General features: G+C 39.2%; 4 protein-coding genes across 4 annotated transcripts; 2 read left to right on the top strand and 2 right to left on the bottom strand.

Moving 5' to 3' along the window:
* Nucleotides 1-1,552: 1,552 nt before the first annotated feature.
* Nucleotides 1,553-8,896, bottom strand: cdr2a (cerebellar degeneration-related protein 2a). The gene is made up of 7 exons (XM_069674530.1): nucleotides 8,674-8,896; nucleotides 7,002-7,114; nucleotides 5,444-5,592; nucleotides 5,089-5,265; nucleotides 3,925-4,239; nucleotides 3,004-3,286; nucleotides 1,553-2,904 (listed from the first exon to the last, which is right to left on the bottom strand). The coding sequence occupies exons 1-7, from the start codon at nucleotides 8,876-8,878 to the stop codon at nucleotides 2,620-2,622; spliced, it is 1,527 nt and encodes a 508-aa protein (XP_069530631.1). The 5' UTR covers nucleotides 8,879-8,896; the 3' UTR covers nucleotides 1,553-2,619.
* A 682-nt stretch (nucleotides 8,897-9,578) lies between these two features.
* On the top strand, nucleotides 9,579-12,618 carry LOC138603238 (transmembrane protein 180-like). The gene is made up of 7 exons (XM_069674932.1): nucleotides 9,579-9,782; nucleotides 10,090-10,404; nucleotides 10,512-10,940; nucleotides 11,220-11,374; nucleotides 11,467-11,550; nucleotides 11,827-11,970; nucleotides 12,452-12,618. The coding sequence occupies exons 1-7, from the start codon at nucleotides 9,579-9,581 to the stop codon at nucleotides 12,591-12,593; spliced, it is 1,473 nt and encodes a 490-aa protein (XP_069531033.1). The 3' UTR covers nucleotides 12,594-12,618.
* Nucleotides 12,619-15,717: 3,099 nt separating this feature from the next.
* Nucleotides 15,718-20,709, top strand: LOC138603150 (transmembrane protein 180-like). Its single transcript, XM_069674840.1, has 7 exons — nucleotides 15,718-16,235; nucleotides 16,605-16,919; nucleotides 17,027-17,449; nucleotides 17,582-17,736; nucleotides 17,829-17,912; nucleotides 18,162-18,302; nucleotides 18,934-20,709. Exons 1-7 carry the CDS (start codon nucleotides 16,023-16,025, stop codon nucleotides 19,073-19,075), a joined length of 1,473 nt encoding a protein of 490 aa, XP_069530941.1. The 5' UTR covers nucleotides 15,718-16,022; the 3' UTR covers nucleotides 19,076-20,709.
* Nucleotides 20,217-22,867, bottom strand: LOC138603151 (immunoglobulin superfamily member 6). The gene is made up of 6 exons (XM_069674842.1): nucleotides 22,810-22,867; nucleotides 22,339-22,668; nucleotides 22,167-22,258; nucleotides 22,022-22,069; nucleotides 21,418-21,528; nucleotides 20,217-21,290 (listed from the first exon to the last, which is right to left on the bottom strand). Exons 1-6 carry the CDS (start codon nucleotides 22,859-22,861, stop codon nucleotides 21,237-21,239), a joined length of 687 nt encoding a protein of 228 aa, XP_069530943.1. The 5' UTR covers nucleotides 22,862-22,867; the 3' UTR covers nucleotides 20,217-21,236.
* Nucleotides 22,868-23,386: the final 519 nt, after the last annotated feature.

The raw sequence follows: 23,386 nt of genomic DNA, 5'->3' as shown, positions 1-23,386 counted from the left end.
CTGGATCATGGAGGGAAAAGAGACTGCTTCACCCAGCTGTCAGTGATCAGGGAGATCTAGAAGCAGAAGACATAGAATGAGCAAAGAGCACACAGAACAATCAATGCAGAGGGACATGTAACAAGTGGGGTATTTAATTTTTTGATTTGTGCATGACCCCTGAACAGGTTGCCATGTTTTTTAGCTGGCATAGGATTTTTTTTGTATTATATTGTTGTAATCAAAGGTACATTGACAACATGATCAATTTTGTAACAAACCAGTTTTGAAGTACTATTTCTAAGAAGCTTGAGTAAACTTCCTCAGCTGTGCTGCAGCTTATCTTCTTTCAATGTAAAGAAATTGTTGGCTTGCAGACCTATGCTATGCTGTAAAAAAACCCCCTTTGCCCTTTCCCTCAATACCATGGCAAACCTGTATAATACCCCAAACCTGTAGTAGTTAAATTCCAGTCTCTTGCGCTTAATCTTAGCTGAAAAGTCTCAGTTATCATATTTAATTTTGGATATAACTTCTTCATTTGATGCCAGCCAGTAATTTTGTAACGTTTCTCTTATAATTTTCATACTGAATGTTCACAATCAGTGTTGGTGTGAACTCGATGCTGGCAGGCCTCCAGGAGCAGTCATAGAGAGGAATGTGTGGAGGATTTGCCCTGAGTGCGGGTGAATTGGACATACTGTGTAGTGGGGACATTTCTCCACCACCTCTGCTTAACTGACAGCACTTAAATGCATTTAGTCAGATGATGACCAAAGAAATATTGACATTATTTCTTGTCAAGCTTACTCATCTTGTTGGTGCACATTCGTTACACCCCGTTTTAATAAGCTACAGCTATTTAAAGGTTTTTACTGGTTAATTTTGTTCTACTGCATCAGTTTAGATTGGTGGCAACCAAGCTAGCCAGTAGACTATAGCCTACTAGCTGTTTGAGGCTGTGTTGTTAATACATTTGTATAACAAAACCCCATGATGTAGTATTTTACTTCTTTTGATTTATTCATTTCTAACATTTCATTGTTTTTTTATTGCTGTATTATTTTTTACATTTGTAAAACTATAAATTCGTGACAAGACCTGTTTGCTTTGCTGTTTTTAAGACATCTTATGGTCTTGCCAAAACCTGTCTCATTAGGTAAGCGTGGTATGAAATCCCCTTGTTTGGAGATTTAATGGATTTGGAGCAAGCAGAAAGCTGAATGAGGAAATGTGAGTTATGTAAAACCTAATTATGAAAGAAGACAAAGCCCCATTAATCGTTTGCTCGGCCACTGAGTACACGGGATGGGGCGGGGGGGGGGGGGGGGACTTAGTTGTGACTGGCCTGAGTTTTGATAAGATTGATTCGACAACACACTGCTGCATTAAACTAGCTGTGGCATTCTTTCCATCTGATTATATTGCATGGTTATGCACACAAAGGGAGGACAGGTTGAAACATAGTCTGCACACAAACTATGCAGTGATTATATCTCTCCTGCTACAGCGTCTACAACTCATCTTTAACATGCATGAGCCAATGATGACACACAGACAGGATCCTGCATCAATGATTTTAATAGCTGGTTGAAAAACAACATGGTTATTATTTACAGAGGACATCTGTGATGATACACATTCTAACATTTGGAGGCAAAGGACATTGTTCAGAAAGGGGGAACCATTTCTTCGTACTTTTTTTTTTTTACCTCCTTATTTTTGCTTTTTATCACCTGTGTGTACATTTTATTTAATTCAAAGTCACTCTCAGCCAGCCTGAATAGACTATAAATATTTAGCATCACAGAAAATAAATATCATTATATCTCTAATCTTCTTTCAAAAAAATAAATAGAACAGAAAATGTGATTCTTCTATAAAAAAGTGCTGAGCTGTTATGTGTCCCTCTGGCATAGAGACACTTGTCAGACGCTAACATTAACATGAACATAGAAAGCAAAAGACCGTTTTCAAGTGCCCACTGAGATTTCTCTGCTGACATGCCAATGACCCTCAACTATTTCCAACTTACAAAAACCAACTAACAGTGGCTGTCTAAGCTAATAAACTCTTTAGCCACTGTTTTTCATCCTATTACAACATTCCAACTTTTGCAACATAACTCATACATAACAGCTACAACTTGCAGTCGACACAAACAAAATGTACATTTCTCTCCAAAGCAAAGAACGATCCAGTGGCTAGAGGATTAACATTACATAAACACTGAATACTGTTAGAGTTGGACGTAACACTTGTAGATTTCGGGATCAAGCTACACACTGATACGTACTTTTTACCAGCCAAGGATCTGCTTCTACACTTTAGGATAAAATAACTAAGCAGACAATAACTTCTTACCATATACCTGTGATTTTTTTGTATAACCTTGGACTGCATTCTTACTTTAAATCATACAGCCGCTAATTGAATATTTTTTACACATATTTTTTAGTAGGACGGAATAAAAGGAACAGTGTTGACTAAAAAAAGCATAGGTTTGTCAAAATGACAGATTGAGTATTGCAGCATGTCTTACACGTACAGGGACTAACTGTGCTTATTACATCTCCACCCTCTGGATGGTCTCATAGCAAAGCGACCTAAAAGTTTCTCCCAGGATGAGAAATGAATCGATCATTTAGCAGAGCTGACGATATCACCGTTCCTGATTGGATGTCTGTTCTCGCTGAGGTCCTCTTTGGTCTTTTGGATGCAGGTGAAGATCTGGTTGAAGAGAGCCTTGTACTCAGGCTGCTGGCAGTCTTCCACAACCACAGTCAGTTCACACACGGTAGATGAGCTGGACAGGCGACCGCGGGTCCGGCTGCCCACTAAGGGACTGGTGGACGTCTGGACAGCTTTATGGCTGAGCCCGTCTGTCGCCTGCTGGCACCGCCGCAGAAGCTCGTCGTACTTCACCTAGAATACACACACACACATTTTTTAACTACTGTGTACTTCTTTACACTCCTCACAGGAGCTTTAAGGATACTAGGACTTGAACTACTTATACATTACCTGCAGTGCGCTGTATTGTGCATCCACCTCATTGAGCAGAGAGATGCCCCTCTGTTTCACCGCCTCCGCTCGCCTTATACACAACTGCTCGTGGCTGCGCCGAATCTGCTCGGGGTTCGTCGCTCTTAAAAAGCCATCGCTGTTACACCTCTGCCTGTTATGTCTCCTCTGCTCCTCGTCCTTTTCCACGTTCTCTTCCATCTCATCCTGCCATGACTTGGGCCTGTCTTCAGAGGCGAAGAATACTGTATCAGGCAGCAGCAGCTGGTCCGCTCTTCTGACACTAGTGCGAGTGGAGGGGACAGCAAAGCGTATAGTTGTATCAGCAAGTGCAGGGCATAAAAATGGAGCCAAAATGTTACTGTGGCGCAAGCAGTTCACAAAATTAGCAAGCTGATGCACCAAGAGCTGTCTCTTTATTAACTTGCCGTTGTTGACAATTTTTCACATCAACAGTGTTCATTCTTACTGACTCCTCTCAGACAGCTTGTTTGCCCTGCTGCCCTCGGGTAGGCGCTACAGCTCGATGAAAGCTTGCACCTCCAGACTCACAAACTGTTTCTTTCCCTGGGCTACACTTAACACTAAACAATAATTCTGTGCAATATCCCCACAGTGCAATACTCATGACATACCTCTTTATACATCAAGTGCAAGAACCTCCACGTTTTGCTTTCAGTATGTGAGTTTTCTTTTATTTATAGATGTGTGCACTACTTGTTGTTGGTGTTATCTGCAGTAGCCATGTTTTAATTGTTGTTGTTTCAAATCACGACCTGGAGTGGCACTCGCAATCTCTTGTATTAAATACAGTGACAATAAAGCTTTCTATTCTATTCTATTGAAATCTGTACATTTGTCTCTAAAGTAATATTTAAGGAAAATTACCCTAATCTTCTCTAAAACCACCTGTCGGCCTACCTGTTAGCACAGTCAGCCCGCCACAGCAGCCGCAGCTGCTCCACTTCGGCCTCCAGCTCCTTCTGTCTGGCCCGGCAGCCGGCCAGCACGGTCAGCCGCTGCTCCAGGCCCTTGTTCTCCCTGACCGTCAGCTCGCTCTCACGCTCTGCAGCCTCCCTGCGGCTCCGCTCTGCAGCTATCTGGCTCTGTAGGGTCTGGACGGAGCGCTGGAGAGCCGCGTTCTCCTCTTCTGGGTCTTCGCGCCTGTCTCGGTCATAGAATGAGCTGTTAGGTGACCAGAGTCCGCCTTGGCGCCAATTGTCATCGGCGAGATGCCTGAGCATGTGAAAAAAGAAATTAGACAATTGATCAATAGTTGCATTTAAATACAAACTTAGACATTGACAGCTGGCAGATGTGTAGTTCTGTACTCACTTAAACAGCTCTATAAATAGAGTCTACAAAACCCAGATGATAGGAGCTCTGAGTCGCCTTAAGTTATTAACACACGCTCACAGCAATTAAATTGATCAAGCAAGCAGGAGGTTTTTTTTTTGGGCCCGAAGTTTCACCTCTCAGGCAACATATTTTTTTGTCTTATATAATTGCTGGAGGTTGTTGGGGCCTGTTGCTGCCTGAGAGGGAGATTACTCAGGGTTGAAAAACACGATTTCTTCCTGCACACAACAACAAAAACTGCTTTTATCCACAGTAAATATTTGTCTAAAGGACACTTGACTTGAATTTATATCATTGAGTAAAAGGGTTGTATCATGGACACTTGATGTGATTGTAGTGTTAATGCATTAATGATGCAGCAACTTAATAAGATTGTTTGAACTAGTACACTACCGACAATGGGGGGAGGATCAACTTCCTCCTCCTTTGGATTATCTTTAAAGGATTACATTTGTTCTGTCTACAGGTGACCCGTTTGTGTCCACTCAGCATAACACAGGCTGAGACAGCAGCAACTGAGAGTACGAGAAGCAAGAGGAGCTTTAACCAGCCTTTGGGCTCATGTGCATGTGCAAGAAAGACAAACATCTAACCACACTGTTCTGCAGTAGTTTCAGTTTCGAATGTAAGAGCACATTGTTGTGACCTGTGGAGTATTTTGAATATCTTTGTGATTATTTGTGCAGAATTAAACTGCCTATAATGTGCCTATAAATAGAGCAATACCTGTCCTGGTGTAGGTCATACAGCTCTTTGAGGCAGGACACACTCTGTGCTCCGAGGCTGCGTCTCTGCTCTGCAGCTTCTCGTTTCTTCCGCTCTGCCTGGGCCGTCTTTAGCTCCTCCACCTGAGTCTGCAGGTCCTCCATGTAGGTCTGAAGCCCTTCAACGGCCTCTGTGAGACTGAAGAGGAAGGACAAGAGAAAGAAGAATGTGGCAATAAAGTTTTGCACTTAATCAAATATGTTCCACAAGGTGTACTATTGAATATTATCTTCTTTCTTTCAGTCTAACAGCTACGGTGAGTAATTATGCAAACTATCATTTAAAAGGCAAATTTACTGATAACATGTAGACCGACCTGTGGATCTTCTGCTGGGCCAGCCGGTTGTCCTGCACGAGTCTCCGGTTGTCTTGTTCCAGATCCCTGGCCGCTGTGTCGAGCTGCTCATACACTTTGGCATGCTGGTCGTTCATCTGGCGCAGCAGGTCCACCTGCTTGGTCAGGTACTGGTCAACGAGAACAGACGATGACAAAAAGTTTCAGATTTGTTTTACGATATCTTGAATAAATTACAGGTAAAAAATGTGTCTGTCCCTGATAAATATGATTGTGAGCAGAATATTTTTGCTGCTGAATTATTGAACAGACAAACTAAGACATAAGAAGACATCAAATTGGGCCCTGAAAAATTGGTTTGAACATTTTTTATTTCTTTTTAATCTTTTCTTATCTTTTTATTATTGAAGCAAATCAAATATAAACAAGTTTAATGTCCCTACAAAATGTTAATATCAGGCTCTTGATTATCATACACCGACATGAGGTTATTCAAAATCGTCTCTGAAAGCACTTGTAGTAAGGAAACAAAGAAGGCAGCTCGTAATTGGTTTATTTAATTAGAGTGGTTTATTTACAGGCAGACACATTTTATTACCGAGGAGACAAAGCAAAGCCAATTAAGGGCCTGTAAAAGGAAATACAAGTCTGTGAGTGATATTGCATAATGAAGATGTCTCCACTCACTTTTAACAACCACCTTTAAATTTGACTTTGATAAAAGGTCACAGCATTGACTAAATGACTTTCTTTTATAGAAATAGAGGTAACACTTTTTCTTGTGTTTCTTTAAATGCTCTGAAACATTTTTTATACTGTCAGTGACCAGTGGGCCGGGGGGGGGGGGTCAAAGAGACGCATGAGGATTATTATATCAACCTTGATAAATCCTCGAGCCACAGGCCCTCTCACTGCTGTAAATAAATTAAGGCTCTTATCTTTGTTGACCTACTGAATTTTCTCAAGCTCATATAGGCCAGTCCTGTCTACATATGCCAAAATTTAATGTCTTTGCACTTCAATGTAAGAATTTATAGTGTTAATTTACAGGCTAAACCTGAAAAACCAAAAGCAAAGAAAAGCCGAGGCCCTCACATGACAGTCAAAGTATTGTTGGAGACAGATTGTTTGATATTCTAGTATTGATTTGGGGAATATGTGAATGAACTATTTTGTAAATCAGTAGTGAAAACTTCTTGGTGACTCAATGTCAAGGTAGAAGATAGAGATCCAATAAGCTGAGGAAAGTTTTCCTTTATTAAGTAGATGAACATCTTGCCAAGAGGATGCACAATGCCAAAGTCTCACGAGGACAGACTAGTCAGGATTAACTCCACACTTCCCTTCCAGTGAAACATCCTCTTGACGTGGACCTTTCTCAATGAATCACCTCATTCATATAAAATCACAACTTTCATGCAGAAATAACAATTGTTTTACTGAGTTGTGGACAGCTCACTCTATAAACATGTGTTTCTGTACTGTGAGATGTATATGCCTCGCTCACAGACAGAGACAGAGTCCAGAGCTACTTGTGGCCTAAAAAACTCTTATTTAGTTTCTTCCTAACATTTATCACCTCTATCTCCTGCAGCTGCTCCTGGTTGGTGGAGTACATCTGCTGCAGGGCCTGTTCCAGCTCATGGTTCCTGTCCAGGAGGGTTTTTCCCAGCTCCGCTGCCAAATGGAGATCTGTCAGAACACAGGAAGACATGTAAACACTAGATACAAGAATGTGGCAATACCCAAACAAAGGCAACTAACAGAACGAGATGTTTGTAACGGGTATAAACACACACACTTCATTGTCTCACACTTTAAGTATCTGGCACTGGTGAATCACTGAGGAATCTAGGGCATGCCTTAGGATTTCCTTGTGACCCTTTCTCCCGGTATATTATCTCAAATTCTGGGTCTCATCCAAAAACAGTGTTGACAAGCCCCTGAACTGAAGAGAAGCACATCTAATGTGGGACCAAAACCATACATGTTTCCCACAAACAGCCATGTATTTGTGATTTTAAACACACAAGTGACATATAGCAGTCTGAAAGGAGGACGCTTCACGCCACACATCCTGCAGAATGCCTTGAAAGCTTTCCTTTCCTTCTAGAAACAGCAGTGCATTCTTAGGCTTATTCAGCTGCTCCACTGAGGAATGCAACAGGAAGCCTTTCCTGCCATCACTCCGTGTTAAGAGCTGACATCTCTGTGTCGGGACTCCTAAGATTTTTCTCCTACAACAGGGACGCACCACTCTTTTGGTCCTTTACTTACTTTACTACTTTACTAATTTATTAGGTTTGCAATTTAATTTAATCACTATTTAGATCTTTGATTGATCAGATGTTTTATTTTTAGTGTTTAAAAAGGCTGTCAGAAAAAAAGCTAAATAACATCCAGCACAATTTGATCCTGAGCTGTAATATTTTCCCCAGAAGACAAAACCCAAATCGATTTATGTGCCAAACTGAAGCTCCAGATCCTCACCTAAAAGCTAGCACTTAGAAATTGCATATTTTAGCTGGAATTACTTTAGACTTATCAATAATTATTATCAAGTTATTTAATTTGATTGTTAATCTCTATAATGCTCTGCTGTTCTCTCACACTTTTGAAGACTTTGATCTCTCTGTATTTCTCGTATCATATCCCTGAGTGTAGTATATTAAGGTAAAAGATACTTTTATTGTTATACACAGTACGCATACAAAATCCACGAACTTGCCAACAGTGTGTTATTATGTGCTGTATTAAACTGGGTACCATGACTTGACAAGAAATAGTCGTATTAGAGTGTTAGGTTATAGACTTTGTTTTACTCAGGTTTATATTTTATCCTGGTTATTGCCATATTTTTTCTTATTTCCCTTATTTTTTTCAGGATATATGATTCATTTATCTTGTGCATATCCGTCTCTAAATCAGTCTCTGTGTCTTAAACACAACTTGTCATAAAAACATACAATCAACACAAACAGCCACAGGAACTAAGTTTTACCGCATGACTACTGTGACTGTATCACAAGGACAGACTCCAGACTGCAATCTCATTTCATCGGTAAACACACTTGTTGGGGGTTGTGTCATGTTTTCAGAGTAGTGAACTGTAAAAAACACTTAATGATTTTATATAACAACAAGCGTGTAGCTGAAATTTACATTGTTCTGCTGCATGTCTATTTAGGACCATCATATCATCCCAAACAGACAGAGTTTTGGGTGCGACTCCCGAGCCGGGCAGTTCTTACCGTGTTCAAGATCCTGCTGTTCGTACCAACACTCTCCATTCTTGTCAAACTCTTCCTCCAAAATCATGTCAGTCAACATTTTCAGCCGCGGCGGGGCGAGGGAGGACTCCACCAGACAGAAACCTGACAAACAGGTGTGTGTTAGTTCAGCAGCCCTTACTAATCTGCCCTTCGCCGCCGTGTGTGTGCGGGATGTAAACGACATTACATCCTCCTAGTGTTTAGTGAGGCTTAAATCACTTGTCTACGGCAACGTGGCAAATCTTAAATACACCCCAGCATCCGGTAGGTGGCAGTTAAAAGTAACTACGAAAAAAACAAATAAAAGGTTTACACTTAAATAATTTTAAATCAAACTTTAGTTTGAACATTATTCACTACCACAACTCTACAGAAAAGACTGCAGTTGTATATTTAAAAAAGGTTTTCATTGTCGTAACTTCCTGCTTCCGTTGACGGGCATTTTTGTTGTCGAATTACGAAGCAGCAGGTTGAACCACAGAACTCTTCTGGCCAATCAGAGGTTTGTTTGTTTTCTTGTAGCCCCGCCCAACGTAGTTGGCACGAAAATCGAGATGTGCAGAATTTTATTTATACTTTGCTAGTTGGAGGAAGGTTTCCTTCTTATAACACAGCCTCAGCGAACATTTTTTTATTTTATTTTAAGGGAAGAAAGGCCTTGACATTTGGACATCGAGTAAATTAGACAGCATGAAGATGCTCATTAATTAACCACTTGTTTTGTTCTGAAATATATACCACATTTCACTAATTTTGCTTTTAAACTAGCTGTGATTTTTAGCAATGCTAAAAAACAGCACGAGATAACTTTTTTGTTAATGTTACAAGCTACTGTATCAGACCGACAGGTAACTCGGTAATTAGTCACCTGAGCCACCATAGTCATGGAGGAGAAAACTGCCTTGGGCATGAGCTCCGGGGGAACGAAACTCCGACTCTTGAGGAACTTTGGGGTAAATCACGCAGCTCTGGCTTATGCCATGACAACACTGGGAGCTTGCATGATAAACCATATATTCGGATTTTACTATGTCAAACTGTTTATTAATAAGTACCAGGTATCAGAGGGAGCATTCCACAAATCACAAGTGAGTATACTATCTATTCTTAACTTGTTGTTCATTGTATGCAATCTGTGAAAAACAATGGTGCAAAATATTACACTCATGAGGATGCTTTCCTTTGGAAATGTCTGTCTTTTGAAGTGCTTCAGGTTGCTCAGGGTGTTGTCAGCAGAGAAATGGCAAATTCTTAAGTTTCAGAAGATGAAACAGCCAACTGTTTTTTGTTTATACATATTTAGTTAAATTAATTGTCCCTTAACTTTCTCTCAATTGATGAATGCTTCATATCATATTTGCATAATTATTTTTGATAAGTATTTTATTTCCTCAGGTGGTGTACTTGGTGTGGAATGCAGTCAATGACCCACTCTTTGGATACCTTCAAGATAACTCCCGGATGCCCTGCTGGTCTCAGCGTCGTCTCTCCATCCTGTATGGTGCTCCCCTGTACTCGCTCACTTTCCTTCTGGCCTGGTTCCCATGGCGCTCCTACACCCCAGGTGACTGGTTGAGTGGCCTACACTTGACAGTTACACTGTGCGCTTTTGATAGCTTGTTGACTTTTGTGCTGTTGGCACAGTGTGCATTGTTTGCAGAGATCTCCAGCCAGCATCAATGCAGACTTAGACTTATTAAGTACAGCCAGGTAAGGACGCAGTTACCTGAACACTGTCATTATCTTTCTTCTGTTTGCTCTGAAGCTAACAGAGTACCTGTGCATTATTATCATACCCACTCCCTTTTATTTGTCAGTTTGCTTCGCTCGCTGGCTCCTCGAGCATCCTCTTCTGCGGTGTGATATCCAGAAACATGGAGGACTTTGCAGCATTCCAAGCCTACACAGTGCTGATCGCCATCCTGAGTTGTTGCTGCATGCTCTACACTGGCTTCCACAGTGAGAGCCGCTTTGATAACAAAGGATCTGGATCAGGTGCACAGCAGTCTGTGGACAAGATCTCCCACCAATCAGAACCTTCCTTCTCCAATTTAACAACTTTGATCAGGCAAATCCTGACCAACAGGGACTTCCAGATTTTTGTAGTCATGAACTTCTTCCAGGTTTTAATTTCGACTTTCTTTAACAATTTTACCATCATTTTAACCGAGCACCTGATTCCTCCAGATGTGCTTCCATCACTGGCCAAGAGCATCATGTACGGAGCTGGATTTATCTGTCCACAGGTATTTTTCCCTGATGCCTTAGGCTTTATTTGTTTTTTTATTAAAGGGTAAACTATCTAAGGTAGCACTGTTGATTAATGCTGTTAAAACTCAGTGAAGCACTCCCAGTTCCAAGTTTTTTACTTACAGTATTGCTCATATATACAGTGCTCTTTGGTAGCCCAGTCTCTCTGTATTATCCCCCTCAAAGAAATAATATGAAACACCTTCATGAACTACTGAATGATATGCATAAATATGTAATTATGTGTTGTCCCTGTCTCTGTTTCTCCACCCAAGCTGTTAGTATTAAGCTGTCAGGGCCTGCTCCATAATTATGGCTACTACAGAATCCTCCTCTTCACCTTCTACACTCAGGCTACAATGTCAGCTGTCATGCTAGCAATCGGTCATCATCACTACTATGTCATGGCATTTTACCTGACTGTTAGCATGTAAGAACATTCTTTCATGAAAGAAATATACTATTTAATAACAACACTTTAGTTGAAACCTATACACACTCTCTCCCTTATCTTCTATGCAGGATTATACTTCATGCATCCGTTAGTCTTTTTGGATTGCCTTTGGCTGACATCATTGACAAAGACCTGCAGAAGTACAAGCGCAGGTAAAACAAACAAACAAAAAGTCATCCCTCTTATAGAAAAAAAAGAACTGTATCTTGTGTGTTTATGTTTTGCTGCAGCATTGTGTTTAAAACTTTTTTTCTTTTGCAATACTGCATAAAAAAAAGGAAAATTAGCCAGTAGCAACCTTGTGTAACAGTGCCAACAGCCAACAATACAGATGTTTGTCTTTTCTTTTAAATCATCAGAAAAAAGCATTTTATTCGAATGGTGATGTAATATTTTTTTTCATTGTTTTCTTTTTTTCTCCTCTACAGTTCCCCCATCTCCTCCATGGTGTTTGGGACAAATGCTCTGTGCACTAAGCCCGCTCAGTCCCTAGCTCCTATGATAGTAGTTAATATCCTCAACCAGTTTGGATACGAACAGCTGAAGGACAGAGGAAGTGATCTTGATCCAAGGTACTGAAAGTGTCTTAAGTTTTCTTGACTTGAAATTTAAGATAAAAGGTTAGCAGAAAGAAAACTGAATGTTGGGATGGCACTGATTGGCTAATGGCTGGCTCATACAGTAATCATAACTTACATGAACACTTCAAAAAATGTAGTTTCCCATTTTGTCACGGATGAAAAAATGGCCCACCAATACCTCCTTTTATTTTAAGGGTCGCTTGTCATATAATTTCATAAATTCAGAGCCAATGAAAATTTTGATTTCTTGTCTGATATTTGAGCTGCTGCGTTTGTTTATTACAGGCTGAAAAGATACATGCACTCATCTAATAATGGACAACAAATCTTTTACATGCTTACATTATTGTCAGAAACACAGTGAAAACACACATTGGTTTTAAAATGTACAGTTCCACACAATTATAACAACACAATGCACGTGCAGTGACACGTTAATTCTTGTTTGTAACAAAATTCCTCTTGTTTGCAGCGCCTTGGAGAGCCTTCACAGTGTCATGTTTTACTTGGTATGTCTTGTGCCCATGTGCATCGCTGTTCTGCAGGCCGTGGCTTGGAGACCGTTTTCTATACGCAACAGTCACACAGTTGAAACAAAGTACATGGACAACTAACTTTGATATTTTGCAATCAAAGGAAGCTGGGTGATATTTCTTTAGCTGGGATTTGGGTTTGATAATGTTTGAATGTGTAAATGACAGTTGAAGAGAATCAAGGTTTATTTCGATGCACTTTTTGATTACACTGCAAATGAAGAACTCTAAATCAACTGTTTCATCCGACTGGATCAAACATAGCAGCGATCAAGATACTTTTATCTCTCTTGATGTTCTCTGAACATTTATACTAAAATCTGAAATGTTTTTGAGTCAAGATGATATTCTGTAATATCCCACTCTGTGGCGGATAGTAAGAGCACTTAATTTACCCAGGTTACGTGCAATTGTTTGGCCCATTTCACAAAAGTGATTCAGAAGGACTGCTTACACAGAGCTGGCAAATGCTGGCAGCATCACATGCTGCACATTTCACATAAATCTGCAAGTCCTACAGGACACTGGTATGCTTATCTTAAATCACAAATATAAGGTTTGTTTTGATGAGTGAAATAATGTTCAAATGAGTGATAGGAAAAGATCTTTTTTATGTTCTTGTTTGCATGTTGTAAAGTAAGTGAAACAGGACCCAGCTGGTTGAGCAGCATCTGTCTGGCCGCACTATCTTACTTCATTATTTAAGACCTACATTATGCACGAATAATAATTTAAAAAATGTCAAATATTTAATGTGATTAAATATTTCCGTTGATTCCATCCCACTTTATTTTTAAAATGTTTATCTAAAATTGGTCTTAAGTCCCAAGACGCACACTCTTTCACTTACATAACAAAACAGAACTTAAAACAAAACATTAGCCCCAAACTTGTTACATCAGACATTATACAGAAGTAGCTGCAGTCATCTTTGCTGTAAAAATGGCCAAAAATACCAAGTGCAGCATTATCTCCAGACATGCTTCATGATTTAGTAATTAAACATGGTGCTTTGAAGTACACATGTGAAGTACAAAACCCTGTTGCTCGCTTTCAAAACAGCAACAAAAACAGCTCCTCCCTACCTGAACGCCCTCATCCAGGTCTACACTCCGTCCCGCCCACTACGCTCTGCCAATGAAAGGCGGCTGGTACTCCCATCACAACAGGGCCATAAGTCGCTAACTAGACTCTTCTCCTCAGTCGTCCCCCGGTGGTGGAACAAGCTATTAAACTCCATTCGGTCCGCAGAGTCCCTTTCACCTTTAAGTAGAAGCTAAAGACCCAGCTCCTTCATGAACACCTCTGCACTTAATGATATTGATGCTATTGATGATGATGACATCGAGGATGTAGTTTATGCTGACTAGGATTTTCATGATGATGATGATGATGATGACTATACTGATCTTGTTGATGTTGCTGATGATGATTATTATTATTTAGAAACAAACAAACAAAAAAACACCCTATACACTGCCTGTTGGCACCAGTGTCCGATCGTACTTGAAGCTGTTTGTTGGCACTTACTGACTTCGTCCCTCCTGACTTGATTGTTGCTTGTGTTGTATTAACTGTCAGATATATGTCGCTTTGGACAAAAGCATCTGCTAAGTGAAATTATAACATTGTAACATTGTACATTCTTCTAGTCTATTAAGTAAATGGTAATGTTAACTGGTTTTGCATGTGGGAATTTAACAAAAACATAAGTCATTTACAGAGTTTGACACAGCAAGATACATCACAAACATAGCAGGTTGTGAAGTATTGCCTTACTCTACATTTATTGTAAGTTGCTGAGGATTTTCCAGAGAAAACACCAAAAATACTTTTTTTTCTCTCTTATTGGACTGGGTCCAACTTACACTGTCCTGTATTAAATGTAAAATCATCTGTAATGTGCCTTTAAGAAAAATTAAAACAAGTGGCCAGCATTGTTTGATCCGAGGTGATATATACTGTACATCTCAGAAGTCAAAACCCTATTATGTTCAATTTACCTTCATTTGCCAAACAGAAGCACCAGATCATCACACAAAAGAAGCTAGGTCTGGGAAATGTGCTGTTTTTTGTTGTTGTTGTCCATAGAGTTACTGATTAATTATCTAATTATTTGGTTTGATTGTTAATCTCTACAATACTGTCTGCTGTTCTCTCACACTTAAAAAAAAGGGTAAATAAGGGTAAGTATTTTTATAGCCACTATGCAAACAAAATCCAGGACCTTGCCGTGCAGTATATTATGTGCAGTATTGAACAGGGAACCTTATCTGTACATTGTATATTCGATATATTAGATTGATGAATGTAAGCTCTTCTCAGATTAATATTTTATATTATTCTGCTGCCTGTCTATGGAGTACTAACGCATCAGCCCACACAGGCAGAATTTAGGATGCAACACGGGGCCTCTCTTACCGTGTTCAATGTCCTGCTGTTTGATCAACACGCTCCATTCTTGTCAAACTATAACTCCAAATTCATGTCAGTCAGTATTTTTAGCGGCGGCGGGGCTTGGTAGGACTCTACCTGACAGAAACCTGACATAAAGGTGTGCGTGTGACGGACGTTATCTACTTTACATCCTGCTTCTGTTGAGTGAGGCTTTAATCGGTTGCCTGCGGCAACGTGGCAAAACTTAAATACACTCTAACATCAGGTAGATGGCAGTTAAAACTAATTACGAAAAGAGCAAACAAAAACATTTGCCCCTTCATTTTAAATTAATTTTTTGTTAAAATATTATCCACTGCCTAAACAGGGAAAGATTCCTACAGTTAAATATCATAAATATTATTATTATCAAAATATATTATTATATATTATTACTAAACTTCTTCTTCTTCGTCATGTTTTATGGAGGTTGGCAAAAAAAGGTTTTGTTGCATTATCACCACCAATAACTTTTTTGTCTTTTAAGTTATGTATCTTTATTCTACTTGAAAGCAATTTTATGAATGTAGTGAATGTATGCCTTACAGTTTGTAAATGTGAATTTTCTACAATAAAGTAAAAAAACAAAACAGCCACCAATAACTTCCGGCTTCCGTTGACAGGCAATGTTATTGTCCAATCACTAAGTAGTAAGTTGAAACAGGGGACTCTTACTGCCAATCAGATGTTTGTTTGTTACCTTATAGCCCCACCCAAGCCGGTTGGCACAAGAAACGAGTTTGCAGATATTCAGACGAGTTTTGCTAGTTTGGGAATCGTTTAATCGTATGATACAACTTCAGTAAACATTTAGGAAGTCTGTTCTACGGGAAAAAACGTCGTGATATGAGGACGCCTTGGAAATGAGAAATCTGTAATATGCTCCGTACTCAACGCTTTTTTTGCTCTGAAATAAAGACCAAATTTCAGTATTTTTGCTTTTAAGCTAGCTGTTAATTTTAGCAATGCTAAAAAGCAGCATAAGATAACGCCATTCATTGCAAGGCACCGCATTTCCTCGGTCTGGCTGCGTAAACCGTCAGGTAACTCGGTTGTTAAGTTATCTGAGCTACCATGGCCGCGGAGGAGACAACTGCCGCAATTGTGCGCTCCGGAAGAATGAATATATTCCGGAACCTGAGGAACTTTGGGGTCAACCACGCAGCTCTGGCTTATGCCATGACAACACTGGGATCTTGCATGATAAACAATATATTCGGCTTCTACTATGTCAAACTGTTTATTAATAAGTACCATGTATCAGAGGGAGCATTCCACAAATCACAAGTGAGTATATTATCTTGTCTTAATGTTCTTCGCATGCAAACTGTGAAAAACAATGGTGCAGAATAGCAATTACATTCCTGGGGATGCTTTCCTTTGGAAATATCTTTCTATATTTTAAGATGCTTCAGGTTGCTCAGGGTGTTGTCTTCATATTGCTTGTTTCCATCCAAACAACTGTCCAAAACTTAAAGACACTAAATTTGCAATTATGTTAATCGTGGAAAAGCCCAAGTCCTTAAATGTGAGAAGATAAAACGACCGAATGTTACATGATTAGTTAAATTAATTTCCCCTTAACATTCTCTCAATTGATGAATGCTTTACATCATATTTGCATAATTATTTTTGATAAGTATTTTATTTCCTCAGGTCGTGTTCATGGTGTGGAATGCAGTCAATGACCCACTCTTTGGATACCTTCAAGATAACTCCCGGATGCCCTGCTGGTCTCAGCGTCGTCTGTCCATCCTGTATGGTGCTCCCCTGTACTCGCTCACTTTCCTCCTGGCCTGGTTCCCATGGCGCTCCTACGCCCCTGGTGACTGGTTGAGTGGCCTACACTTGACAGTGGCACTGTGCGCTTTTGATGGCTTGTTGACTTTTGTGCTGTTGGCACAGTGTGCATTGTTTGCAGAGATCTCCAGCCAGCATCAAAGCAGACTTAGACTTGTTAAGTACAGCCAGGTAAGGATGCAGTTACCTGAACACTGTCATTATCTTTCTTCTGTTTGCTCTGAAGCTAACAGAGCACCTGTGCATTATTATCATACCCACTCCCTTTTATTTGTCAGGTTGCTTCTCTCGTTGGCTCCTCGAGCATCCTCTTCTGCGGTGTGATATCCAGAAACATGGAGGACTTTGCAGCATTCCAAGCCTACACAGTGCTGATCGCCATCCTGAGTTGTTGCTGCATGCTCTACACTGGCTTCCACAGTGAGAGCCGCTTTGATAACAAAGGATCTGGATCAGATCAGTCTGTGGACAAAATCTCCCACCAATCAGAACCTTCCTTCTCCAATTTAAGAACTTTGATCTGGCAAATCCTGACCAACAGGGACTTCCAGATTTTTGTAGTCATGAACTTCTTCCAGGTTTTCATTCTGGCCTTCTTTAATAATTTTACCATCATTTTTGCGGAGCACCTGATTCCTCCAGATGTGCTTCCATCGCTGGCCAAGAGCATCATGTACGGAGCCGGATTTATCTGTCCACAGGTATTTTCCCCTGATGCCTTAGGCTTTATTTGTTTTAATTACAGGATAAATAACCCAAAGATTAACGTGACAACACTTGAAGTACAGTGTTGCATATGCATTAACATGTATTTATGTGTTCTTTTACCCAAGCTGCTGGTATTAAGCTGTCAGAGTCTGCTCCATGATCTTGGCTACTACAAGATTATCCTCTTCACCTTCTATGCTGAGGCTGCAATGGCGGCTGTCATGCTAGCACTCGGTCCTCAGCACTACTACATCATGGCGTCTTTCCTGACTGTTAACATGTAAGAACATTCCTATAATAAGAAAAAATGAATACATCATATAATCAGTCTTTTTTTTAACTTGTATTATATCTACACTCTCTTCTCTAAAGGATCATAATTCAGGCAGCCTTCAGCCTCTTTGGCTTGCCTTTGGCTGATATCATCGACACAGATATGCAGAAGTACAAGCGCAGGTAAAAAAAACAAAACTGTATCATCACATTTCAAGAAACACAGTCATCCCTCTCATGCAAACAAACTACTTGTGTGTTTTCATGTTGCTGTAGCAACAAAACCTTTAATTTCAAATACCCTAAAATACACTTGCCTCTAATGAGACCAATTTGGCATTACTTTTTTAATTTATCAGATAAATGCATGTAATATGACTGGTGATGTCATATTTTTTATCATGCCAATCTTTTTATTTTTTATTTTTATAGTTCCCCGCTTTCCTCCATGGTGTTCGGGACGAATGCTCTGTTCACTAAGCCCGCTCAGTCCCTGGCTCCTATGATAGTGCTGAATATCCTCAACCAGTTTGGATATGAACAGCTGAAGGACAGAGGAAATCCAGATCCAAGGTATTGAGAGTTTCTTGCTTTGTATTGATTTAATAGTCAAGCTGAACCGAATAGGTAGAACTAAAACGGATGTTGGGATAGCACTGAAGACTCATTATAAAGGGTGGATCGTAAATGAATCATCTAACTTACACAAACATTTAAGAAGGTTCCCATTTAGTTTTTCTCTTTAACTGAATAAAAGTCAATGATTAAAACATGGCCCCTCTTACACTGGCTTTTATTCTAAAGGTCACTTGTAATGTAATTTCATAAATTAAGAGCCAATTAATTATTTATTTGATGGTTTGACATTTGACCTGCAGCGTTTGTGTGGTACAGGCAGACAACATAAATGCTCTCATCTAACAATCGACAACAACAGGAATGTGTTAAAAAAACAACAACAAACAGCTTAAACAGCTCCTTAGTTCTGTTCAAAATGGTCCTAAATCTCCTGGTGACACTCTTGTCAGTAATAATAACATAGTCAAAACACACATGGGTTGTTACATACAGTTACATTACAGTTTCGAATAGTCACAACAAACAATGCAACAGTACAAACAGAGACGCCTAAATACCTGCAGTTTTGAATGAATTTAAACGTGGATACACTTAATGTCTGTAACAAAATTCCTCTTGTTTGCAGCGCCTTGGAGAGCCTTCAAAGTGTCATGTTTTACTTGGTATGTCTTGTGCCCATGTGCATCTCTGCTCTGCAGGCCGTGGCTTGGAGACCGTTTTCTATACGCAACAGTCACACAGTTGAAACAAAATACATTGACAGCTAACTTTGATATTTTGCAATCAAAGGAAGGTGGGTGATATTTCTTTAGCTGGGATTTGGGGCTGATGATGTTTGAATGTGTAAATGACTGTTGAAGAGAATCAAGGTTTATACTGATGCAGTTTATGATTACACTGCAAATGAAGAGCTCTAAACCAACTGTTCCTACTGGACCAAACATAGCAGGGATCAATATACTGTTATCTCCCTTCATATCCTCTTCCCTTGACAAAAACAATTCTTTTTTTCAGACGTGTTTTTCCTCACACTGATCTCATCAGCTAATTAGCAGGAACATTTTGTGTGACGGCTGTGCTCTTCAATAACAGGACCAGTTCCTTAGAGGGCATGTAAAAGAGGCCCTTTAGTTTACGGTCGAGGAACTCTAAACATGAAAAATAAATCTGAAATATGATGTTGTCACAGACATTTTACAGCATCGTCCTGAAACAGTGTTTAGTATTAGTATTGGTATTGGCGTATGGATATATTGATTTAATCAAGGACCTTCACATTCTGGGGTTGATCAGGGTTGTATTTAATTTGAATATACACACAACATAATTACTGTAATCTTGAACTTTATGTTTTGGCCTGTTTCACAAAGTTCATTAACAAGGACTGTTTGCACAGAGATGGCAAATGCTGGCAGCATCAAATGTTGCAAATTGCAGATGAATTGGTGAATCATACGGCATAGTGTTTCTTTTAGCGAATGATACATGTTACAATGAATAAGAGAAAAACATCTCATTGAACTGCATGCTTGGAAATGTGGTTGACGGGCCCCAGATTGGAAGAGCGGAAATCTAATTTCATTAATTGAGAAAATACTTGAAGAAACAAGTTGAAAAATGTTTTAAGATTCATTTGACTTGATTTCATATCACTATACTATCAAAATGTATGTTTCACATACAAAACACAACATTTACCAAAGACTAAAAAATACTACTAACACGTTAAGTCAGACATGCTGAATAAGTGGCTGCATTCATATTTGCTATAAAAAATACCAAGTGCAATATTAACTCCAGACGTGCAGTAATTCAACTGTGATGCACGAACAAAAATGTACATCTATAGTGCCTTATGTTTCACCTTGAATTATTACCAGTTCTTAAGTAACAAAAGGGATTCAGTGGTTTGTAAAAGCATTGTTTATTCCATGAAAGCTCAAAAATCGGATTTACCTTATGTGACAGTTTACATTAGAGAGTGATTGAGGACAGAGTGGGGGATGGTTTGGTGAAAAAAAAAAAACACAAGTTTCCACATATTAACATCCACTTTGACTTGAAAGTAAAAGTAAACTGTAATGTTGACTGGCTGTGGGAACTTTAATAAATATGTATGGAAGTCATTTTACAGATTTTCATGAAGTTCGTCTTAATCTACATTTATTTATACGTTTCTGAGGATTTTTCCAGAGAAAAAGACACTCCAAAAATAGTTCCTTTCCTCTCTTGTTGTTCATTGTCTGCTGTACATTGTGCTGTATTCTATGTAAAAATCATCTGTAATGTGCCTTTAAGTCATTACATTGTTTATGATTATCAACATGAAGACTAATAACATCAAAATGTGAATTTTTCACTTAGATTTCCAATGTTTTTTCATTAAATTTATATTTGTACACATCTATACCCAGAGTGATATCTACTTTTACAAGTTTGTTTTATTCGAATATGTCTTGAAAATATGGGTCAAAAATGAGATAATCTTGATTTCATATCAAACTGTAGCGTTGGTGAGGTCTGCTAAGAGCTTTATATACACTTTTGCACACTTTCTTTCCACTTTTATTAGGGAAGAACGTGATCTGTTTATACCACAGATGTTAGTGAAGAGTGCTGTCATCTACTTTCAATTCCCTCAAGTACAATTTTACACATTATTCATCAGTCACATGGCTTTCTTTTTCAAATAGACCTTTTGCAAAGACAGAAATTGCTGCAGGTGCTTCAATATTACTAAAAATCTACATAATATACATAAAACTACATTAGAGACAACTGTCTGTCTATCATTGCTGAAACCTTAAAAACTAGAGAGAAAGGGAACGTTGGCTCGGGGCCTGCTGCCGTGGTTATCGTGTCTCTTCATGTGCTTGACTGACCTCTGTATTTCTTCTTAGTCAGAAGGCTTTTAACATCAATCAGAACTCAGACATTTTGATAGATGTCATCAGCTGGACTGTTGAAATCAGTACTTGCAGCCTGCAACACAAATACATTTCATATGAGGATGACAGTAAATGACCAGACTTGCCATCCGTGTTGTCACATGAGTTGTGCAGAAGTTCCATCTTTGCTCAATCTGTCCGTAACATGCTGCAACATTTACCTCCGTGTGAGAAAGGTTTCTATTCACAGCTTGTTTGCTTCTCTCCAAGTTATTTCTGCTGTTAATTTCCTGCAGCACGTCACGAAATCGTCTCGTTTTAGTTGAGTTATTCTGTTTGGAAAGGTCAAATAGAGATTCATTGTAAAACATGTATATTTCAAAGATTCCTTTTATTTTCTTTGTCTATGTAATTTGAGGTGTTGAAAGAGCCATATCTGGGGTAGGTTCCTGTTCCTCTTTTTTTCTTTTACTTCTTTTGGCCATTCCCCATTTAGTAAACCGATATTTGTAAGACAATTAGGGCCACACGTTAAAAAAAGAAATGCATTTGAAGACTCAATTTAAAGTCAGAATTCTTTTCAGTATTTAGTCTGACTTTTGACCTGAATCTCAGAGTTCAGTTTTTATAACAAAATGTTTTTTTTTACTTTTTCTATTAGAATGATTTTTTAAATTCTTCTGAGACTCTGAATTCTGAGAATAAAGTAAAAATAAAATTCAGCATTCTTAGAATACATTAAGAAAAATAAAATCTGAGGGTATAAACTGATTTATTCAATTTTGACTTTTTCCCCCCCCCTTTTGGTCAGATAAGTCTTCTAACCTTGTAAGTTTTGCGCATCCTTCTGCAGCCGTCCACACTGCAGTTATACTAGAACAGAGTGGAAGAGGCCAATTTTACATCAATACATTTAATGTGTCAGTCTTACTTGTATGAACTGATAGATTAAAACTAATAAGTTATATACCTTCTTGATAATGAGTGTCACTACTGCCAAGCTGTAGATGGCCAAGAGGGCAAATGATGACCACAGGAGACCGGTCATCAATTCAACATTTTCTGAAAACAAAAGTAAAGTTCTGATTTTAATCAACACTTCCAAACATTAGAGCTTTAAAATACTTTCAAAGGAGGCTTACCCCTCACTACCAGAGTTGTACCCAGCGCCACATGCTGTTTGCCCTGTGCTGGTTCTCCTTGCGATACTGCAGCGCAGTGGTAGATCCCACTGTCATTCGTATGAAGTGACTTTATGCGTAAAGATGGTCCTTCCAGGCTGTACTTTTGAGGATTACTACTCACGTTTAGACAAAGATGTGAATTTTCTTTGAAAGTAAACCACTCATAATGCATTTCTGTGGTTGCACAATGTGAGCTTATGTTACAGGGGAGAACAACATTTTGTCCTGTTTTCTGCCAGACCAACTCGTTTGGCTGTGATAAACAGCTCTCATCCTTCCCAATGCTACCTGGCATGTAGGGACAGAGAAACGGAACAGATGACATGTTTCTCCAAGCCCAAAATGTTTCAGAGAAACCACTGAGATATTGTCGAACAGAAAGAAGAACAGTATTCCTTTAAGTTATAAGGCATAACAAAGACATCTTACCTTTTACTGACAAGCTGAAGAGCATGACAGAAAACCAAAACGACCCGTCCATGTCGGTAGCTTGACAGCCAGTGAATGATCTCATTATTCCTAGCTGTCTAAATGGCTGACAACATGGGAAGTGGGTTTATTATACTTCCTCAACACTTAGTTCCTGCTTCAGCTGAAAAAAACTGAGAAAGTAAGTGTGTTTTATTCTGTCAGAATTAATATTTTAGATACAAAATGATGAGATGATGATGACGAGTAAAATACCCAACAGTGTAAAATTTGCTAAACTGAGCCCAATGTAGGCCAGCTTCATCATTAAAAAACTGCTTACATATTAATCAGTAATTAAAATCATATTATATATAATGATATTACAGGTTTTGAAGTTCTGATACCTGTGCTAGAACTGTCCTTTTACTTCAATTAGATGCCTAGTTAAACAAAGTTCTGGTTCCACCCAGGTTAATGTCCCTCCTCCACCATGCAGGGCTCTGTAGGCGGGTCATCTCGTGCTGACGGTCAGATTTCCGGTCCAATCAAAACCTCTCTGTGTGTTTTCTCACGCCCCCTTCCACGTCGACCTGCA

The sequence above is a fragment of the Semicossyphus pulcher genome, unplaced genomic scaffold, assembly GCF_022749685.1.
Source record: "Semicossyphus pulcher isolate SPU_LCO1_2020_fin unplaced genomic scaffold, fSemPul1.0.p SCAF_23, whole genome shotgun sequence".
NCBI classification, from domain to species: Eukaryota; Metazoa; Chordata; class Actinopteri; order Labriformes; family Labridae; genus Semicossyphus; species Semicossyphus pulcher.
This window is presented reverse-complemented; position numbering and strand designations above follow the sequence as displayed.